Raw genomic sequence first — 20,505 nt, 5'->3', positions numbered from 1 at the left:
CACCAACCTGGTTCTGCATCAGAATTACCTGGAGTGTATTTTCCAAAACACACTTTTCCTAGAGAGAGGCTGACTCGGAGGTGTAAGGTGAGGCTCAAGTAAGTGTATTGGGAAAAATCTGGTGGTTCAGATGTTCTGCCAACTTTAGGAACCACTGACTTAAACAAATACTTTCTTTTCATGGGTGAGGAAACTGAGGCTCAAGAAAAAGAAGGGACTTGCCCAGAATCCTACTCTTGGGATCCAACTTGAGGCTGGAACCCAAGACTCCGAATTCTTCCTTAGAGATATCAGTTCTGAGTAATGCCAAGAGGTGAGAATGGAGTCCAAATGCCTGTGTGCTCTGAGGCATGACTTTTGGAGGAAGAAACCCCCGAAGAGGGCTTCCCCAGGGAAGGCAGCATGAGGGCCATCTGAGTGCAGCTAGAGGGCAGGTACCTCTGGTTTGGGACTGAGGAATGATGAGAGCTTCGGTTCCAGGGACCTGGTGTGTGTGTGGAGTAAGCATGTAATCATGAGTGTGTGGGTGCATGTGTGCGTGGGTGCATGTGTGCATGGGTGCATGTGTGTGTGTATAGGGGCTTCCAGAGTGCTTCTTGGGCAGGTCCTGGCTGTCCCTCTGGCTGTCTCCTGCTGCTGGCACCCAAGTGAATGCAGAGTTAGAGATTAGGGGACTAGGAAGCATCTGGCTTAGTTTGACAGCATGCACATGGTTAATGAAGTCAGAATATTTTAAAAAGCTGTGACCTCACCTCCTCATATCATTGCAGGAAGGAGGTGACAGTCAAGGAAGTGAGAAAGGTCCTGGGGGAACAGGATAGGACAACAGAAAATGAGGGGGAACAACAGGTCCTCCTTCATCCCTCCCCTTGACCCCAGAGCTCTGCCTGAGTCCCAGAGGGGTGAGGATCCCAGACTCTTAGAGACATTGGATCAGGGCTCCAGGGTCTCCTCAGCACCCTGCATGTGACTGGGCTGGGGGCAAAGGTCAAAGCCAGGCCTTGGCCCTCTGAGATTAGAACTCAGCTCTTCGAAACCCAGCTGGAATGATCCAGTTATCAGAAGAAACTCTAGCAAGTTAGTCTTGGAGGTTGGCTCTGGGTAAAAATGGAAAATTGCCCATACACCTAATGCCCCCAAATCTCAGCCAACCCCCGCCCCTACTCCAAGCCCTTCCCTGCCCTATAGTTTAAGATTTTGACTACCTGGACCTGCCTGAAATTGGCCTGAAACCCAGAAAGGAGAGCTTGCCAGCTTGCATTACCCTAAGGGAAGAATGTGGTTCTCAGATAACTTACATTCACCTTATGGTCCACTCTAACTGCATGACTTTTATATATACATATGAGATATATATATATTTATATATATGTGTGTGTATGTGTGTGTGTGTATACATATATATACACACACATATATACACACACATATATATATACATATGAGATATATATATACACACACATATATATATATACATATGAGATATATATATATATATATACATATGAGATATATATATATATATATCTCATATGTATATATATATGTGTCATATTCACATACATCTTATAGTCCTGCTGAGGGGCATCCTAATAGAGATATTTTACCTCCTTTAGTCAAAACCTCCTCTGGCCCACTGCCCCTTGACTCCAAGGCGGTGTGAAAGGGTCCTGAACAGAACTCTAGCTAGTTTATTTATAATTCTCTTTCTATCTAAAGGAACTGACAGTTCTCCAAGTCAAAGTGGAAGGTCTGTGTCCATATATCTCCACATGTACAGCTGCATAAAGTTGGGCTCAAAGAGGCCAGGGCACTTGGCAAAAATTACCCCAGGAGACAGGCTCGGAGCCCCCTAAGAAAATGGCTCTTCCTCCATCTGCCTTTATAGGAAAAGTAAGAATGTAACAAATTAGGAGGAATGGGATGGCCACAAGACTAAAACCAGTGAGAATCTGGAGAGAGAGATGGAGAGCACTCAGATCTCCCCCACCCCTATCCCTGCCTCCACTGGGCACCTGCCAGAGGGACCCAGCCCTGCCCACCTTTGCCAGGTCCTCTTCTCTGATGACCCTAAACCGGAAAGTCCCCTAATTCTAAACCGGACTAGAGGGAGCCTAGGGCTCCTCCAGTCCTCAGCTCTGGAGGAGGTCAGGGGCCCTACTGTTTTCCACACACTCACCAACGAATGCCAGAAACACCAAGCAGGGAGGGGACAGGACAACCGTAGTCTTAGCGGCAGCTTTTCATAGCACCAGCTCCTCCCTAAAGGCTCACCACAGTCTTGGTTGGGGTGAGCATACAGAAACTGAGGTGATAGATGTCAGTGAGGCTGTGCAGAGGAGGAGCGAGGGCCAGAGGGCAGAAAAGGATGCAGGAACGAAGAGAAACTGAAGGAAGGAGCACATCCAAGAGGCAGAGAAGAGCAGAAGGGCAGTGTCCCAGGGGACAGGAGGAGCAGACAAACCTGCTGCCCTTGATCAGAGAGGTGGGTGCCGGGAGGAGCCCCTGAAAGGTAGTATGAGGCAGTGACTGTGGCTCTCCGCTCCAGGGACAGGGCAAGGGTGCAGGAACACCGCCACTTCTAGACACAACCTAGGGCAACACACTCACCCACTTCCGATCATCCAAACGGTTACTTATGAGCAAGGACAGCGTATGGATGGGGAAAAATAAGGCTCTGAACTCATCCAAATCCTCGTAGCCTCCTGTCTTTGCCGCCCCCCATCCCCACAGGCAGCAAGCATGAAGGCCAGGTATGGCGTGCCATGCACAGCCCCCCACCAGCCCTCGCTGCTATGATGGGCTGGTCTTCAGTCCCTTTCCAGCCTCAGTTTTCCAAAGATAGCATCAGCGATTGGGTACAGCCACTCAATGACTAGGCCTTGGCAGCTCCCAGCAGCATAGAAATCCTGGAGGTCTGGCCCCTCTGGCCAGCTCTGCCCTCTCCCTGTTCCCTGTCATGCCGGATCTCTGCAGTGCCAAGAGAATGAGGAGATAGTCTGACCTTGGGGGCAGTTTCTCGGGCTGCTGTCCAAGGAGGCTTCCTGGCTAGGTCCCAGTGCCCATGCCTTGCCATGCTCTGGGCTGACAAGAGTGCCAGGCTCTGGCCTGAGAGGCAGGCTTACAGCGCTGTGAGCCCAGGAGTAAGTCACAGAGGCAGGTGGGTGGCCTCTCTTTGGTGTGGATGTCTCCCTAGGGGCCCAGTACAGCAGCTGGCAGATGGCTGCCTGGTGCCTGGGAGTCCGGGAATCTGATCCAGGAGATTCCTGCTCCTAGGGAGGAACGTGGCGGGGAGGACGGGTCAGCTCAGCTGTACCCCAGCGCTGATGGTTGTGAGGAAGCACCAAGCGAAGTGAGCAGTAAATGGGGAGTTGGGGGAAAATGATTCTAGTGGATCCCAAAGTAGCAATACTTCTGCCAGCCAGCCTCCACCCTCCCACTTTTACGTACACATTCTTTCCTTCACTCAATCAACAACATCCGGGACAGGGCTAGCCGCTGGCAAATGAGGCAGACCCAAACCTGGGCAGCTCTGCCTTCTGATTTGCATGTTTACCTGAGGCCCCTGCCCCTTAGGATCTTGCTCTTTGGACCTGATACCCACCAACAGCTTGAGTTGAGGGACATGGGACCACCAGTACCATGGAGAGGGGGTTCACAGTGTGTCCACCAACCTATGGGGACAGGGGAGGAAGACCCTAGAGTGGAACAAGAACAGTGAGGCAAATGGCAGGGTCTGCTCTGCACAAGAAGGTGGACAGGGTGGTGGGAGAGGCCCGTTCTGTCCCCACTCTGCCATCTCTCTCACTCTCCAGACCCCAGGCCACTGCCCTTCCTGCTCCCCTGTCCCAGCACCTCTGCCTTGGCACCTGGTGCCCCTTCCGGGCCTAGAGCAGTAGCCTGGCCTTCACTCTAGCATCCCCAGTCCCAGACAAGTCCCTTCCCCTCTCCAAGCTGTTGCGTGTTGAGAGTTCCAGGATCCCTGCTCCATGTCCCTTCCCAGCCCCAGCAAGTCCGTTTCTCAGAACCTCAGGCTCCTATCTGCAGGACAGGGGTCTCTGCCTCTCCACAAGGACCCACTGGGCTCTACCATGGAGACTGAGGCCTAAGGTGCCAACTGGCTCAGTGCCCAGCACTTAATGTGTTCTCAACGATGAGATCCTTCCCGTGTCAAGGGCGCAGGGCAGCTTTGTGGGATGGGAATATGGGAGCTGAACCCAGGGCCAGCCAGAGCTTCATGGGGTAGAATGCCCAACTTTACCTCCCCATTTAATCCACTCCCATCTGCTCAGCTTTAATTACAGCAGAAGCAAACCTCAAGGTTAAACCCTGAGCTGAGGGCCGAGCATGGCCTTGGACCCAATGCTACATTATCTCCTAATGAGCAGCTTAGCTGCTCTCCCCACCTCTGCCCTGTGGGTGGGGCAACTGCTGGGCAGCATCACCAACCCTCTGCCCAATAGCTCTGGTCTCTATCCAGGCCTCCTCACCCTGCAGCTGCCCTTAATCTGACCTTAACCCAGCCCCCTCCCTAGCTTCCCCAGGCTGGCTCCTGTAGGAGAGGACCCATTCAGTGACCCCCCTTCCCGCCAATGGTGTCTGCAGCCTCCAGCTTCCGCTGCCTGGTGGACGTGGTGCCTGTGAAGAATGAGGATGGGGCTGTCATCATGTTCATCCTCAACTTCGAGGATCTGGCCCAGCTCCTGGCTAAGAGCGGGAGCCGCAGCCTGTCCCAGCGTTTGCTGTCCCAGAGCTTCCTGGGCTCCGGTGAGGCAGGGTGCAAGTGGCGGTGGGAGGGGTGAAGTGGGGGTACCAGGTGGAGCACCTGGTCCCAGGCCCTGGCTGCTCTGACCTTGGCCCTGGTTTCAGAGGGTTCTCATGGCAGGCCAGGTTCACAGGGGCCTGGCACAGGCAGGGTCAAGTACAGAACCATCAGCCAGATTCCGCGGTTCACGCTCAACTTTGTGGAGTTCAACCTGGAGAAGCACCGCTCGGGCTCCACCACGGAAATTGAGATCATCGCGCCTCACAAGGTGGTGGAGCGAACCCAGAATGTCACCGAGAAGGTCACCCAGGTGCGGCCTGCAGGGCGGGGCAGGTGGGGTTGTGCCGGGACTTGAGGGTCACTCCTCAGGCCCTGGGCCCAGGTTAGCAGAGGGAGCCAGCATGTCCATCCTCTAGTGTCTAGTCTGAGCCCCAGGCCTCCTGTCCTGCTCGAGTCTGATTCTTTGGACCTAAAGGCATACCCTAAGCCCACCAATCCGATGCCCAGCTTCTGGAGCCAGGGGAGGTTGTGTCTGCAGAGCCTGTGCCTAGTGCCACATTCTAGGCCTGGAGGACCCTGGGAGTGGAGGGAGCTGGGAGCGGGTGGACACACGCACATCACCATGGGGGCCTGTCTAAGGCTTTGCCAGTTCACAGAGGAAAAGAAGCAGAGAGAGGAGGTGTCAGAGCCATATTGAAGGGAGGAGAGGGAGGAGGGATGGAGGGAGGCCCCAGCCCTGCTGCTGCCCCTTGCCTTTGAGGTGACAGCCACCACCACCACCAACAGGATCCTCTGATAGTCCAGGCAGAGGGAAGGCAGCACTAGTATCTTCAGCTCTCTTTGAGCAGCGTCCTAGGATCAGGCCCTGAATGCCTCCCTCCCCCTCAGCCCCTACTCGGCCAGCCCGAGGCAAACCTCCCTGGGTTCATCTGTTTCAGCTGACCCAACTGTCCCCACCTGACCACTTCAGAAGGAAATGCAAAGAGCCTGCCCAAAGTTCAGGTGACCAAGGTTCTGCCACTAACTCTCTGCGTGACCTTGGGCAAGGAATCTTCTCCCCTTTCTGGGCCCCAGGCTGTCATCTGGAGGGCAGAACTGGATGACATGGTCTCCGAGGACTCATTAGACATTGAGTAACGCCAGCCCCAGGAGGCATCGAGGGGGTGTCTGGGCCAGGGCTGAGCAAGGAAGTGCGGAGCACGGAAGGGGGCCTATTCCATCTTCCCCTGGGGCTTGGCCTTCATGGGGGGATAGGGGGCAGTTCTTTTTCTCCCCTGCTCCATTTTCACCTGAAGCACAGTCTGCACTGGAATAGATGGAGTGGAAAGTCCCTACGACCCAGCCCCTCACCAAGCACAAGAACCCTAGGGAAGAAAGCACCCCGGGCGGCAGGGCCGGGCCCTCGGAGGTCAGGCAGGACAGCTCAATGGCCTGACCCTGGGAAGCCCACCTAGTTGCTCATCCCAGGGCTCTCAAGTTGGCTGCAGGGGTGGTGGGGCTGTTGTACTGGAGTTGCCCACGAAGACAGACAGGCGCAGACCACCCTGCTCCCCACCCCAGCTCGTCTTGGCTTTACTAGCCCGCCTGATGTGGGCCCTAAGGTGGGGAGGTGCCTGCTAGAGCTTAGGGGAGGGGGCCACCATGGGCCCAGAGGAAGGATGTCATGTCAGCCCCAACCAGAATTTTCCAGCCTAGAGGGCTGTGATCCCACAGATGAGTTCCTACATCGTGAGGGCCCTGAAGCTCCAGGTGACACTAAGAAGGGTTGGCTGTGCCAGGAAAGGCTCTTCTTGTTGGCTCTAGAGGCAGTGGGAGACTTTGGAGGTCTGCGTGGTGGGGAAAAGGCACCCCTGTCTGGGGGCCCTGAGGAAGTGGACACTCTCCTCTCACTGCCCCCCCCTCGCCAGTTCCTGCTGCCTCCCTCCCACTCCCAGTGCTTTGCTGTTTCGCTTTGGCCTGGTCCCGAGCAGCCCTGGAATGAGAGGGAGTGGCTATGATGGTCCAAGCTTTCGTGCTCATTCAGTCCACTTTAGTTGAGCCTCCGTGTGGACTAAGTGCTGGGCATATAAGGCGGGCATGCCGGACAAGGGGACTGTGGCCTATGGTCCAGTGGGAAATAACTGCGTGGTCAGAAGTGTTCACGGGAACAGGGGGAACATGGATAGAGAGGGTCTAAGCTTGTGCGGGGCCAGAGGACACTTCCTGGGGAAGCAAAATAGGAGCCGAGACCTGAAGGCTGAGCAGGAAGGAGGTCACTGCAGAGTGGGGACACGGTGGCCTATCCTGCGGGTTAGGATGGCAGGTCGGGGACCCTCTGGTCGAAAACAGCCCTTTGGTGACTCTTCCTTATTGTGACCTCATCTGGTTTGCAAGGTCCGAACATTACATCGCAGATTTTCTTAAACCAGGACCATCTACCAGGCCCTATCCAGTGGAGGTAGTGGGGTTAATGGAGTACCCCTCAGGCTCCACCCCTGTTGGGGCAGTGTCTGACATAGGATGAGCGGAAGGAGGAATTATCATGTAGAGCAGTATGTGCCATCCAGATAGAGGCACCATCTCATTTAATCACAGTAAGCCCATGGAGTTTGCTGTGCTTTGTTATCTCATTCTGCCCATGAGGAAACAGAGACTCATAGAGGTTATAGAACTTGCCCAAGATAGACATAACAATGTCAGATCTGGGATCAACCTGGGAAGTATGGTTTCAAAACTCATATCCTTGCAGATGCCCCAGCCATTTTTCATACTGGGCAGCTGGGTAGAACCTGAGTGTGTTGGGCTAGGCCCTGCTGATCCTATGATGCCAGAGAGTCAGAGGCAGGATAGGAGGGGGCTCAGCTGAATGTAATGATCAACCCCCCTTGGACATGTGCAAAATAGTCAAGGCTCCCTGGTACCCAGGACCAGATTAGTTACACACCCAAATTTGACTCTTTCCATGGAAGGCTCTGAGAGTTGGCCCCAGGGAGGTCTTCATTGGTCCAGGCCTCACAGGGCCTGCCCAGGCCTCATCCCTACATCATCACCCCTCCCAGACCCGTCTAACCAGTGGTGTCCATCCCACTGACCACCCTATGGCTCCCACCCCAGGTCCTGTCCTTGGGTGCAGATGTGCTGCCAGAGTATAAGCTGCAGGCGCCGCGCATTCACCGTGGGACCCTCCTGCACTACAGCCCCTTCAAGGCCGTGTGGGACTGGCTCATCCTGCTGCTGGTCATCTACACGGCTGTCTTCACGCCCTACTCGGCCGCCTTCCTGCTCAGCCACCAGGATGAGTCTCGGCGTGGAGACTGTAGCTACACCTGCAGTCCACTCACCATGGTGGACCTCATCGTGGACATCATGTTTGTCGTGGACATTGTCATCAACTTCCGCACCACCTACGTCAACACCAATGACGAGGTGGTCAGCCACCCCCGCCGCATTGCCGTCCACTACTTCAAGGGCTGGTTCCTCATTGACATGGTGGCCGCCATCCCCTTCGACTTGCTCATCTTCCGCACCGGCTCTGATGAGGTGAGCAAACCCTATCTAGGTCAGCTCCTGCAGCTGTCCCCTGCACCCTAGCTCTGGAACCTCCCTGGCCTCACAGTCCTGGGTACAGAGAACACCTGGCATTGGGCACCTCCTCCAAAGCAAGTGGAGGTGAAAAGGGGGCCACTCAGACATATGACATCTCCCAGCCCTGGAGAAGGACCAACTAAGGCTGTGCCCAAGGCCTGGGTACCCTTCCTGTGCTCCAGAACTCAGCGTCTTCTGGGACGGATGTTCCCACAGTCCCAGCCCCTCATGCTGACTTCTAAACCACACTTACCCTGGAGTTAGAAAGGGAATCTGCAAGCTGCTCCCTCGATGCAGCCTGAACCCCTTCTCACCCCCCAGCCCGTCCGCTGTGCCCACTCCACTTCCCTTAGCTGGTGTGAGGCTATTTTCATGCTCTTCTTGCAGCTTCTAGTCCCACTATGTCCTTTTGCCCCCACCTCTTTGGGATCAGCTTTCCACTCCAGTCAACTCTGTCTTCTGTGTTCCAGTCACTCCCCCAGTCACCCCAGCCTGTCCAGCAGGGGCTGGCCCTCATGACTCCCTTCTCCCATGCCTACCCACTCCCAGAAAATCTACCCCCAAGTTCTCTCCCCTCTTCTCCACCCCCACTGCCCCTGCCCGAGCGGCCTTCTTACCCACCTCTGCCTCAGCCCTACAGCTGCCGGCCTCAACCACCTCCACACAGAAGTGAGTTTCGGATCACTTATCTGACCCTGTTACCTTCGATGGCTCCCCGATGGCTCGGAATAAAGACCAAGCTCCTTATAGACCCTGAGGCCCACGAGAGCAGCCCCTGCCCACTTTTCAGGATCATTTCTCACTACTTTGCCATCTTCTTTCCTGTGCTCCAGGCTGCAGCTCCGCACTTGGTTTCTCACGTGGATTGTGCCATTTCTTACAGTCCAAGCATTTGCTCATGCTGCTCCCTGAGCCTAGAATGCCTTTTCCCTCTCTCTCCTGTCTGCCTGGAGGCCCAGCCTCATCTCCCAAGACTCAGCTTATTTGTCACCTTCTCTACAAAGTTTCCCCGCCCTGCCCCTGCAGACTTCACCTCCCCTTCCCCTGCACTCTCTTTAGATTTCTGTCCTCGTAACCATAACACTGTTTTGAGATTTAGGCTGAGAGCTTCTTAAGGTTCTACACCGTGCCGCACTCGCAAAAGCCTGGCCAGAGTAGGTTCTCCATGAGTGTTGGTTGAATGACTGTGTGTTCAACGCAGTGCGTTTGTTGAATGACTATGCACGAGTGATCAAATGTGGTCCTGAGCACAACCTTTCAAGGGCTGACCCCTGGCCCTGTGGCCCCCTCTCTGCCCCTCCAGACCACGACCCTGATCGGGCTGCTGAAGACGGCGCGGCTGCTGCGGCTGGTGCGCGTGGCCCGGAAGCTGGACCGCTACTCTGAGTACGGGGCGGCCGTGCTCTTCCTGCTCATGTGCACCTTCGCGCTCATCGCGCACTGGCTGGCCTGCATCTGGTACGCCATCGGCAACGTGGAACGGCCCTACCTGGAGCCCAAGATCGGCTGGCTGGACAGCCTGGGTGCGCAGCTCGGCAAGCGCTACAATGGCAGTGACCCGGCCTCGGGCCCCTCCGTGCAGGACAAGTATGTCACCGCCCTCTACTTCACCTTCAGCAGCCTCACCAGCGTGGGCTTTGGCAACGTGTCTCCCAACACCAATTCAGAGAAGGTCTTCTCTATCTGCGTCATGCTCATCGGCTGTGAGTGCCACCTCATGATCCAGGCCTTACCCATAGAATTCGGTTTTTAGTTTTGTAATGAGACACGACATAACACAGTAACAATGTGTGTGATAGACAGGTCTTAAGCATACAGCACAATGAAATATTGCATTGTGTACACCAACTATACACAGACTTTAACCCCCTTGCTCTGTGCCAGTCACCAGGACCAGCTACATCATTTGCAGGGCCCAGTGCAAAATAGAAATGTGGAGCCCTGCGTTTAAAAAGTATTAAGAATTTCAAGTTGGTGACAGCAGAAAATTAAATGAAGCATGGGGCCCTTCTTAGCCTAGGTGCCACATCCAAGAAGCCACCCTGCCAGGCACTTTTTTAAGTGCTTATGGAAGCCCCACATTCTGTTTTCACCATTCCCATGAGGGCCATATTATGAGCCCAGTTTACAGACCAAGAAACAGAAAGTCCTAACTTGCCAGGAGCTACACAGAGACCCAATTCCAGCCCAGGGCTGTGTGTAGTCTCGGGCCCTGCACTGAGCTGCCTGCACCCCAAGACACCTGGTCTAGGAACACAAGAGGCAGTGGAATTTTACACGTAGATTAAGTTGTCATGTTCAGAGTATTTAGAGATGTGAAAACCCAGAAAAGCAAAAACAAAAAGAAAAAAAAATTGGTGAAAACAGTAGACCAAGAGTTTTCCCTTTATTATGTGTTTACAACTGAAAGAGAAAACAAACCTGAACTAAAAAATTCCATTGCCCTAGTTCTTTCTTCTCAGGAGTTTGGATTCTGGGTCCAGAAAGATGCCAAAAGGCACAGGAAAGAGGGAGGAGAGCAGGAAGCCCAGGGGCCTCTGTCCCCCAGGTGCCCCGGTGCTGTCTTGGGCAATTCTGACTTTGCTCTGACCAGAGAAGTCTCTGACCATGGGGCTCCCAGGAAGAGGGAGGCTTGAATCAGGCCCTCGGGTGGCGTGGCCTGGTGGGGATGCGGAGGAGCTCACTCCCTGCACCCCGGCTCCCCTGCTCCAGCCCTCATGTACGCCAGCATCTTCGGCAACGTATCTGCCATCATCCAGCGCCTGTACTCAGGCACCGCGCGCTACCATACGCAGATGCTGCGTGTCAAGGAGTTCATCCGCTTCCACCAGATCCCCAACCCGCTGCGGCAGCGCCTGGAAGAGTACTTCCAGCACGCCTGGTCCTACACCAACGGCATCGATATGAACGCGGTGAGCCCCCGCTTCCCTGCCTGGGATGGGACGGACAACCCAGCTCAAGTCCCAGCTCTGGCTAATGCCCGGGCGGAGGCCAAGGTCCCACCGGCACGGGTCACCCCCAGAGGTCTCCCCACCCGCTTCCCCAGCTCCATCCGCCTCGCCTCACAGGTGCTGAAGGGCTTCCCGGAGTGCCTGCAAGCCGACATCTGCATGCACCTGCACCGTGCGCTGCTGCAGCACTGCCCAGCCTTCCGCGGGGCCAGCAAGGGCTGCCTGCGCGCCCTCGCCGTCAAGTTCAAGACGACGCACGCACCGCCGGGGGACACGCTGGTGCACCTCGGCGACGTGCTTTCCACGCTCTACTTCATCTCCCGAGGCTCCATCGAGATCCTGCGCGATGACGTGGTCGTGGCCATCCTAGGTGGGTCGGGCGGGGAGGGTGAGGTAATGGGACTGGAGACGTCCTGCCCTAATCACTTCATTCTTAATGACGATGGTAGCACCTTTTATGACCTGCATATATGTGCTGAGCGTGTGCCACAGAGAGCTTTATTCCCAGCTCACTGAATCCTTAAAACAAACCTCTGCCATGGGTCCATTTTCCTGATTGGGAAGTTGAGGCTCAGAAAGGTCATGCTGGTAAGTGGCCAAGCAGAGGTTCCAGGGCAACGGGTCTGACTCAGAAGTCCAGGCAGGCTTCTATCTTCCTCCACTCTGGAGGAGCACAGGATCAGAGGGCAAGGGTTTGTCTTGGGTGGAAGGGAGTCTTTAGTATAGCTGCAGAGACAACTGGACCCTGGAGGAAGGATATGAGCACTGGGTAGTGGACAGATGTGGGGCACATGCAGCCTCTGCCACTTACCAACTGTGCGAGTGTGACCTTGGGCAGGTCATTTCTCCTCTCTGAGCCTCACGGGGTTCTCTCCTCATCTTCCTGGACTTCCTCCCGACTTTAGCCCACCACAAGTCCCTGACTAGAATGCCAGCCTTGCCCTCCCTTGGTCTCCATAGCCAGGTTCTCCTCCGACCCCTCTGGATAGACCTCCTCTGGCTCCTCTGCCAACTCTTTTCCCTCTGGCCTGCTGTCAACTCATGTTCGCCAAGTGTGAGGCTCTGCTCTCCTCTCCTCACCTGGGCCAGCTCCTTTCTCCCAGGGTCTCCGCCTCCACCTATGCCACAAGCACCCCCCAGAAGTCTGTCCCAGCCCCAATCTCTCCTTAGACTAAAATGTTCCATTCCTTCCTGGGCCACCCTTATAATCCATAGGCAGACCAAGCAACATATTTCAGTCTGAAATGACCATCTGCCTTCAAAAGCAGCTCCTTTGGCTGTGAATGATCCATTGCTTGGGCCAGAGACCTTCCCGCCCGCCCCCACCAACGAGGCAGCCACATAGCCCTGACTGTTCTTCTCTCTATCCTACACGTCTCCTTGTCCTGCCTGGGTCCGGCCCTCATTGCGGCCTTCCTGGGCAGGTGTCAGGAGCTCCTTTGCCATGGCCCTGCATCTGGTCTAGCCCCATACACCATCTTCCACCTTCTGCCGGTGACCTGAGATTCATGTTCTACTCAAAATCCTTCAGTGGTTCCCCATGGCCTGCGACACAAATGTGAACCCCTGTGAGCACAGTCCTCCCAGTCTGGCCACCCTAAGTCCTTCCCCAATACTTCAGGCTCCAGCCACACAAACTACTTATCATTCTCTAAACCTGCCTATCTCTGTCACATGTCCATGCCTTTGCCCATGCTGCCATTCTGCTTGGAGCACCTACCTCGCACCCCTGCCTGGCAGATTCTCATCATTTTTTGAGCTGAGCTTAAGCACAGGCTCCTCTATGTGACCTTCCCTCATTCCCAGCCTACTTTAGGAGGCCCATCCACATGGGAGGGATAATAATTATTATTAATAATTAAGAAGCCAGTCCAATTTAAGTTTTGGATAGAGACATGAAATCCTCTCATTTTGTCCTGAGTGGAAATGGACATTAGAGCATAATATTCATCTACTAGAAAACCATCACTTTATAATGTTATCCAGATTTCAAGCTCTTAGGTTTCATATGTGACCCTGGAAAGTCCTTTCCCTCTTTAGGCCTCAGTCCCCTCCTCTGTGAATGACCTTTGAGTCTGTTCTCTTGGGCGACATGTCTTCGTCTCCATCTATCATTGTCTGCGTAAACTATTAATGACCCTGTGTGGTATCACCAGGCTGAGGGGGCTGGACTTTCTTTCGAGGAGTGGACATCAAAGCAATCGTGGTTCCTGGCACCCCTGCCCTGGGCTCTCTGCCTTACAGCCCTGAATGCAGCACTAACCACACAGCTTTTTTTTCTGCCCAGATTGCCTTTTCCCTGGGACCCCGTCTTCCACAATTCTCACAATCCGGCCCCCATTTAACTTCCTCTGTAAGCCCCGCTCTTCCCTACTCTCAATGCCCCTGGTGGAATTAGCCCCAACCTCTTCTATAGCCCCATAGCTCTTGATTCTCCCCTGTTTTAAGGCTCTACGAATCATTCCACAAACTAGTTACTTGCTTATGTGCCTGTCCCAAAGGGATGTTAGGAGCTCCTTGTGGGAGGGACAGCATCTTATTCCTGTTTACCCCCTATGGCCAGCACAGTGCTTGGCACCAGGAGGGCCCAATACCCTCATCACATGCCCCAGGTATCAGCCCACGTCCACCCTTTTACATCTGTTGCTGCCAATGCCTCGCATCGACCTCTCCGGTGCCTCTCGCTATTTGAGACACTTTCTCAAGCACCACGTCTCCTCCTCTGGACAACCCAGTGGGGTAGGCAAGGCAAATATGGTTGTTATACCCATTTCAGAGATGAGGAACTTGGAGTCTAGAGAGGGGAAGTGACTTCTCTAGGCTTCCTCTGCTAGAGCCATGCTGTTTACCTGGCCCCACAATGGGGAGTAGGAATACAAAGAGACAGAAGCCTCAGGCCCTGCCTGGGGGAGCCGGGTGCTCCTGGACCTGGGTTCCCTGCACCCTTACATCACTGCGGTGGGCTGAGGAGAGGGGAGGAGGTTGAGCGGAGAGCCCTTAGTGTCCCTTACTGCCCACACTCTCCTAGGGTGGGCAGGGGAGGACAGTGCCAAAGCACATAGAAATAGGAGTGGGGATTCTGATAGCGGGTGGTCTTGAGGGGCCTGGAGACAGCGGGAGGACCCACATGATGGAAGGGGGGTGGGAGTCTCTGCAGAGCTTAAAGGACAAGGTAGAAGCATACTCCTCAGCCCCAGCCAGCACATCCAGACTTGTCCCCAGAAATTTATACTGAGCACCAGGCCCAAGCCTGGCAAGATCCCTGAGGTGGGAGAGAGGTCATGGACAAGAGGATTTTAGGGAGGCGCCTCAGAAGAGAGCTTGTAGCCAGACCCTGGAGAGACCCTCGCCCCTCTGGCTGGCAGGAAAGAACGACATCTTTGGGGAGCCCGTTAGCCTCCATGCCCAGCCAGGCAAGTCCAGCGCAGACGTGCGGGCCCTGACTTACTGCGACCTGCACAAGATCCAGCGTGCAGACCTGCTGGAGGTGCTGGACATGTACCCTGCCTTCGCAGACAGCTTCTGGAGTAAGCTGGAAGTCACCTTCAACTTGCGGGACGTGAGTCTGGGCTGGGTGGGCCAGGGCGGGTGGTGGCCCTTGTCCAGCTGGTAACTGGTAATGCCCAGGCAGCTTGCTGAGAGCTTGGCCTGCCTGGCCTGGGGAACCCATCTGACCATCTCCTTTCCTTTCAACCCCATGCTGTGTCCTTCACCATAAATTTTTCTGTATCTTCCAAGGCCAGCAAAATGCTAAGTATGATGATAGCTACCAATTTTCGAGCACCAGCTATGCGCTAAGCACTGGGCTCCTTTTACGTTATCTTATTTAGTCCTCTCCTTGCAAATGGTGTTATTATCCCCTTTTCCCAGATGAGGAAATGGAGGGTTAGAGAGGATAAATAAATTGACCAAAACCATACATCCTCACAGTAAGCCACACAGTCAATGGCGGAGCCAATCTGTGGAGTCAAGTTTGTGTGACTCCATAGCCCAGGCTTTTCCCACTGCTTCGAACCAAGCTGAAAGGGAGGGTGTCTGCTGTCCAGGTGTAAAGAAACGATAAAGCTGTGTCTCCTCTCAAGCTTATCACTCAGTGGAGGAGACTAAACAACTAAGGAACAATAAAGAGCCACATAGTTAAACAACCACGGAAGTCACGGGGATGTGCTGGGAGACCAATTTCTGTGGAACTCAGGGTTGCCAAGGTGTGGGATGGCCGGTGTAGCCTGAAGCCAAGAAAGGGGATGCATGGAGGAGGGGGCCTGGAATCAGCTAGTGGGAAGGAAAGAGCAGGCACACCTGGGTGGGGCAGCAGTGGCTGAGGCCCTGGCTTTGAGCCCCCCTTCCCCCAACATACTCCCCCAGCCTCAGGAGGAAGGGTTCTGCTGGCCTAGGCCCCACACCCAGGTGGAGGGCGCGGTGCTGAGGCAGGTTTTCGTTGCTAGGGACAACCTTCACCACCCTGTGCCGTCTGTTCTCCCCCTCCCCAGTCTTTTCCCTTCCCACCTGATCTGTCCAGGAGATATTTTGTAAGGACCCAGTCTTGGGGGGGCCCAACCATTAGGAGCCATCAGGTGGCCTTAGTGCTCACTGGCTGGACACCAGGGCAAAAGGAATGTGATCTCCACAGCCTGGGGCATCTGTAGTCCCTGGGTGCCCCAAGTCTCAAGGTACCAGGAGGGTGGGATACCGAGGGCACTGCTAAAGGCACCTCCTGAATGGATCGGGGATTTCAGATCCAGCCTCCTCAAAGTAGAGTCCCCATTGGCCCATACTGAGGGAGCACCAGGGCATTCAGGAAAGGGAGGACTAGAAGAATAGCTCTTCTGCCTTCTCTCCAAAATCTTGATGCCCAGGGCAGCCTTTCCCAAGGCTTCATGGAGTCTGGCATGTGCCCAAACCCCTGTCCATCTCCTGTGCTCCAGAGCAGGAGAGAGCCTGTAGGAAGGTACCTGGAGAGTCAAGGAAGAGCCCAGCCCCTTGTCACCACTTTTCTTTTTTACCTAGTTGTCACAAGGGTCTCGGGGGGAGTGGGGAGTAGGGGTGCAAGAGTGAACAAAGAGGCCCTGTCCCAGATTTGGTCCCTATTACTTGATGCTCTTGTTCCCCATAAGGCAGATGGGGGGCTCCAGTCATCACCCCAACAGGCTCCAGGCCAGGACCACCAGAGCTTCTTCCTCAGTGACAACCATTCAGGTGAGCAAAACCAGCCCCGACCAGTGTCTGCCCTGCCCTAGCCCAAAGCTTCTGCCAGCCTCCTGCCCCTTCTCCATCCTCCGTCTTGCTTCCCCTGGAAGAGGCCTCCCCGGCCTCTGGATGAGTTGGAAAAGGGTTCCCTAGGCTCAGTACTACAGGCCCTTGCCCCCTTCCTTCCCGCTGTATCCTCATACCCACAGTGAGGGCTAGCCAGGTAACCAATGTGGCCACAAGGCAGAGATACCGGCTAAGCCCCTGGGGTTCCACATCAAGGCACCAGGGGACCCAGTAAGCTACAGCTTCCTGGACAGTGAGTCCAGGGCTGCACATCCCCACCCAGCCAGCCCCTCTCCCCAAAGCTAGGACCCCAGTTCCCCTCTCAAGGCTACAGCTTTCTGGGTCTTGGAAGCCAGACCTCTATGGGGGCAGGACCTCATACTCCAGGGCAGCCAGGTAAGGAGATCCACTTCTCCCACCCTGTGTTCCCAAAGCAAGTAGGGGGAGGGGCATGGGCTCAAGTCTGTGGAACCAGCTAGACTAAGCTCAGACTTTCCTTTCCTTCCTGCAGGTGCAGCCCCTTCCCTGAGCCTCTCAGATGCATCCGACCTCTGGCCTGAGTTGCTGCAGCAAGTGCCCCCAAGGCCAAGGTACAGCCCCTCAGACCCTCAGAGAGACCCAGACTGCTGGCCTCGGGAGCTGGGCTCCAGGCTAGAGCAGCTCCAGGCCCAGATGAACAGGTGAGTGCCCTGTAGGACAGGGTTCGATGGCTGCAGGGTGCAGTCCCGGCAGCGGGCTAGGCACGGGTGCCTCCTCCTGGTGACTCAGGGACATCACTGGATGTCCTGTGAGTTTCAGAATAGCCGACCCCATTTAAATATCTCTATGTCACTAAGTACATTTCCTTGTCCCAACAAACTCCGGAACATGCCAGGGAAGTTTTCTTAGGGGAGGGGCATAACCTCACGCAGAAACAAATTCCATGGGCTCTTGGAAAAGGGGTGTGACCTGTGGAAGGCAGGACTGTGGTGGCAGAACGAGGGCTTAGGGGAAGGATAGTCCTGAGTTCAAATTCTGGCTCTGCAACTTACCAGCAAGAGTGTGGGCAAATTATTTAACCACCCTGAGCCTCTGTGTTGCCCTTTCGTGAAATGGAGATAATCAGACTACCCATGACAAAGCTTCTTCATGAGGACCGAATGATGTGTGCACACGGTGCCTGGTCACTATTATTATCGAAGTCAGGGCTGTGCTAAGGGGCACTTGGGGAGGGGCTGTGGATTGTAGCAGGAAATAGCTTCAGATAGGTCCCAGGCTGCCATTCCATCCAGCAGGAATAGCATGTAGGCTACAAACCTGAGAGCTGTCCTTAGGACCTGGACTACTCTTGCCGACTCCTGACCCTGATCTGACCCTGACTGTGGGGTTCTGTGGGGCAGGCTGGAGTCCCGCTTGTCCTCAGACCTCAGCCGCATCCTGCAGCTCCTTCAGCAGCCCCTGCCCCAAGGCCACACTGGCTACATTCTGGGAGCCCCAGCCTCCAATGACCTGGCCTTGTTTCCTGCGCCCTCAGCGACTCAGATCCCAGGAACCAGGCTGCCCCAGAGCAGTCTGCCCCCTGCACAGGTGAGCAGGTGAGGGGATCCGTTTGCCTGGAGGCAACTACATGCCTTCCCCCACCCCCACCTTGGTCTCAGTGTGGTGTCAGGCCTAGAGCCTAGTGGCTGGATAGTAACTGTGGCTTTTGCTGTCTTCCCTTATGGTCTGAGTCATGACAGGGCATTTTGGACAATTAGCGGCAAAGCCCGGATTATGACTGAGACCCCACAGCTGGGCCAAGGGTACAACGACACAGTTCCTACCAGTTCTTAGCCCTCAAGTCAGGGTGGCCTGGGGGTGGGGAGCTTCACCACATTGCATGCCTCCCTTTTCCTTGCTCCTCTCAGACCCCAAGCTACGACGACTTGGACAAATGTGGGCCGAAGCGCAGGAACTCTTCCTCCAGGATGCCTCACCTGGTCATGGATATGGACAAAACTCTGACATTGTCCTCGGAACCAGAGCAGCCTGAGGGGCTCCTGTCACCCCTGGCCTCACCTCTGTGTCCCCTAGAGGTACAGGGACTCGTGTGTGGTCCCCGCTTCCCCTCTCTCCCTGAACACCTCGGCTCTGTCCCCAGGCACCTGGAGTTCCAGAGACATGGCTCAGATCCTGGATTTATGGGGAGTTAGAGCCGATGAACCGCAAGATAAAGGACATCATGAGGGGATTGATTAAAAGTGGGTGAGGTGAGAGTTAAGGGTTTGGGGGAACCATACAGCCACCCAAATGGGCCTCTGAAAACCATTCTCCTAGACTAGCTACAAACTTCTAACCCAGTTGACCCACGATGGCAGGGATGAGGAGGCTCAGGACTTTTCCCAGCCTCCTCCGAGGCTCTGTTTAGACAGCAGGCCTGGTGGAGGGTGGGTGAGCCTCAAGTGTAGAGGTAGCTTACAGGACAGAGGGGTCAGTGAGAAAAAGAGAAGTTCCTGATCTTCTGTGTGAGAGCCTTGTTCTGGACTGGGTACAATCACCTCCTCAGTCGAGTCAGAACTGCCCCATTGCCTCTTGGCCCAACACCCAAGCTTGGTCAGACCTCCCGCCGAGACCCTGTGACCTGGCTTAAGATGAAAGTGTCCTCTGTAGTGGACATATCAGGCCACAGAGCTCCAGCCCGGAGCTGCTCCACCCCTGATGTTTCTGTGATGACCTTTGGGACTCCAGTGGACAGTAGAGTGTGTCACAGCTAATAAAGTCTGCACACTGGGCTGCGTGTGTAACTTACCTGAGGGTAATTGTGTCCTTGACTGTGCTATGATCCCAACATCTATTGTCTTCTCTAAGCCCTTCTCACAAGGAGCCATGTGTTGGGGATCTGAAGGAGGCTTTCTGCTGGACCCAGGAATCTCTGGATCTTGGGGCTCTTAGCTAAGCTGGGGTGAAGGGAAGCAGAGAGGTACTGGCTTGGTGGTCACTGGGAATCATGACAACAGCCAACATTTTCATAGCATTCACCCTGTGCTGGGCACTGTGCTGACTTCTCTGCAGATATTAGCTCATCTAACCCTTACAACAACCCTGTGTGGTCAGTGTTATTCTCCCTATTTTAGAAAAGTGGGATCAGAAGCAGAGAGAGAATAAGAAACTTACACAAGCATGAAAGGGACTTCTAGGGGGCTGGTACTGTTCTGTTTTCTGATTTAGATGCTGGCTACATGAGTGTGTTTCAAGTTGTGAAAATATGTGCACGTCTATGTATAACTTATACTTTGATTAAAAAAAAAAAATGGACATGGTTCCATAGCATAGCGGTTAGCACATCTGCTTTACACACAGAAGGTCCTGGGTTCACATCCCAGTGGAGCCACAGTCCATGGTCTATGGCCATGCCACCCTGAACAAGCCCGATGTTTGATCTTGGAAGCTAAGCAGAGTTGGGCTTGGTTAGTACTTGGATGGGAGATCACCTAGGAAGACCAGGTGCTGTAGGCATAAATAATAATTAAGAAAAAAAAAAAAAAGAATCTTGCCCAACGATACAGGAAAAAGAGGATATAATTTCAACTCAAATGGTCTGGCTTGAGAATACATGCAGTTAACTACTTCACTGAAATGGGCTGTTGTCCAAAAAGTACCCAGTCGTTGGTCTTCAGTTCTTTTTGCTCCAAGATTCCCTAAAAAAAATTGAAAATGTATATGCCCCCTCACATATTTTTAAGTTTACATCTGAGATATTTTATTAATAAGTTTAAATAGTTGCAAAGGATGTAATTTCCAGTGTGTTGTAAATAGTGGCACTTCATAAACCATTTTATTTACATTGATCCATTTCGATCCAAATAGCGTAGTGATTTGAGAGCCAACATCACTCGTTTTAAAAACACTAGAACAAGCTTTTCTTTACATCATTCCTTTTTCTCTTCTCATATTTCCAATATATTCCTCCCAGTTTATGCTACATGTAATTTATTTCCATACTTTAAAGTC

The 20,505-nt window shown here is 54.1% G+C and overlaps 1 protein-coding gene and 1 pseudogene across 1 annotated transcript in view; both read left to right on the top strand.

Moving 5' to 3' along the window:
- The window catches only part of KCNH6 (potassium voltage-gated channel subfamily H member 6), a 21,199-nt gene extending 1,953 nt beyond the window's left edge, over positions 1-19,246 (top strand). The window contains exons 2-14 of the mRNA XM_039859891.1: positions 2,737-2,861; positions 3,200-3,362; positions 4,609-4,770; positions 4,873-5,078; positions 7,862-8,287; positions 9,636-10,035; positions 11,045-11,244; positions 11,401-11,653; positions 14,649-14,842; positions 16,398-16,479; positions 17,048-17,216; positions 17,916-18,102; positions 18,423-19,246. Coding sequence (XP_039715825.1) covers positions 2,737-2,861; positions 3,200-3,362; positions 4,609-4,770; positions 4,873-5,078; positions 7,862-8,287; positions 9,636-10,035; positions 11,045-11,244; positions 11,401-11,653; positions 14,649-14,842; positions 16,398-16,479; positions 17,048-17,216; positions 17,916-18,102; positions 18,423-18,707 — 2,852 coding nt within the window. The 3' untranslated portion in view covers positions 18,708-19,246. The remainder of the gene's footprint in view (positions 1-2,736; positions 2,862-3,199; positions 3,363-4,608; positions 4,771-4,872; positions 5,079-7,861; positions 8,288-9,635; positions 10,036-11,044; positions 11,245-11,400; positions 11,654-14,648; positions 14,843-16,397; positions 16,480-17,047; positions 17,217-17,915; positions 18,103-18,422) is intronic.
- A 648-nt stretch (positions 19,247-19,894) lies between these two features.
- On the top strand, positions 19,895-20,010 carry LOC120600461 (uncharacterized; annotated as a pseudogene).
- Positions 20,011-20,505: the final 495 nt, after the last annotated feature.

This window comes from Pteropus medius, unplaced genomic scaffold, assembly GCF_902729225.1.
Source record: "Pteropus medius unplaced genomic scaffold, Ma_sr-lr_union100, whole genome shotgun sequence".
In the NCBI taxonomy this organism is placed as follows: domain Eukaryota; kingdom Metazoa; phylum Chordata; class Mammalia; order Chiroptera; family Pteropodidae; genus Pteropus; species Pteropus medius.
The sequence above is the reverse complement of the archived record's forward strand: the minus strand, read 5'-3'. Positions and strand labels throughout refer to the sequence as shown.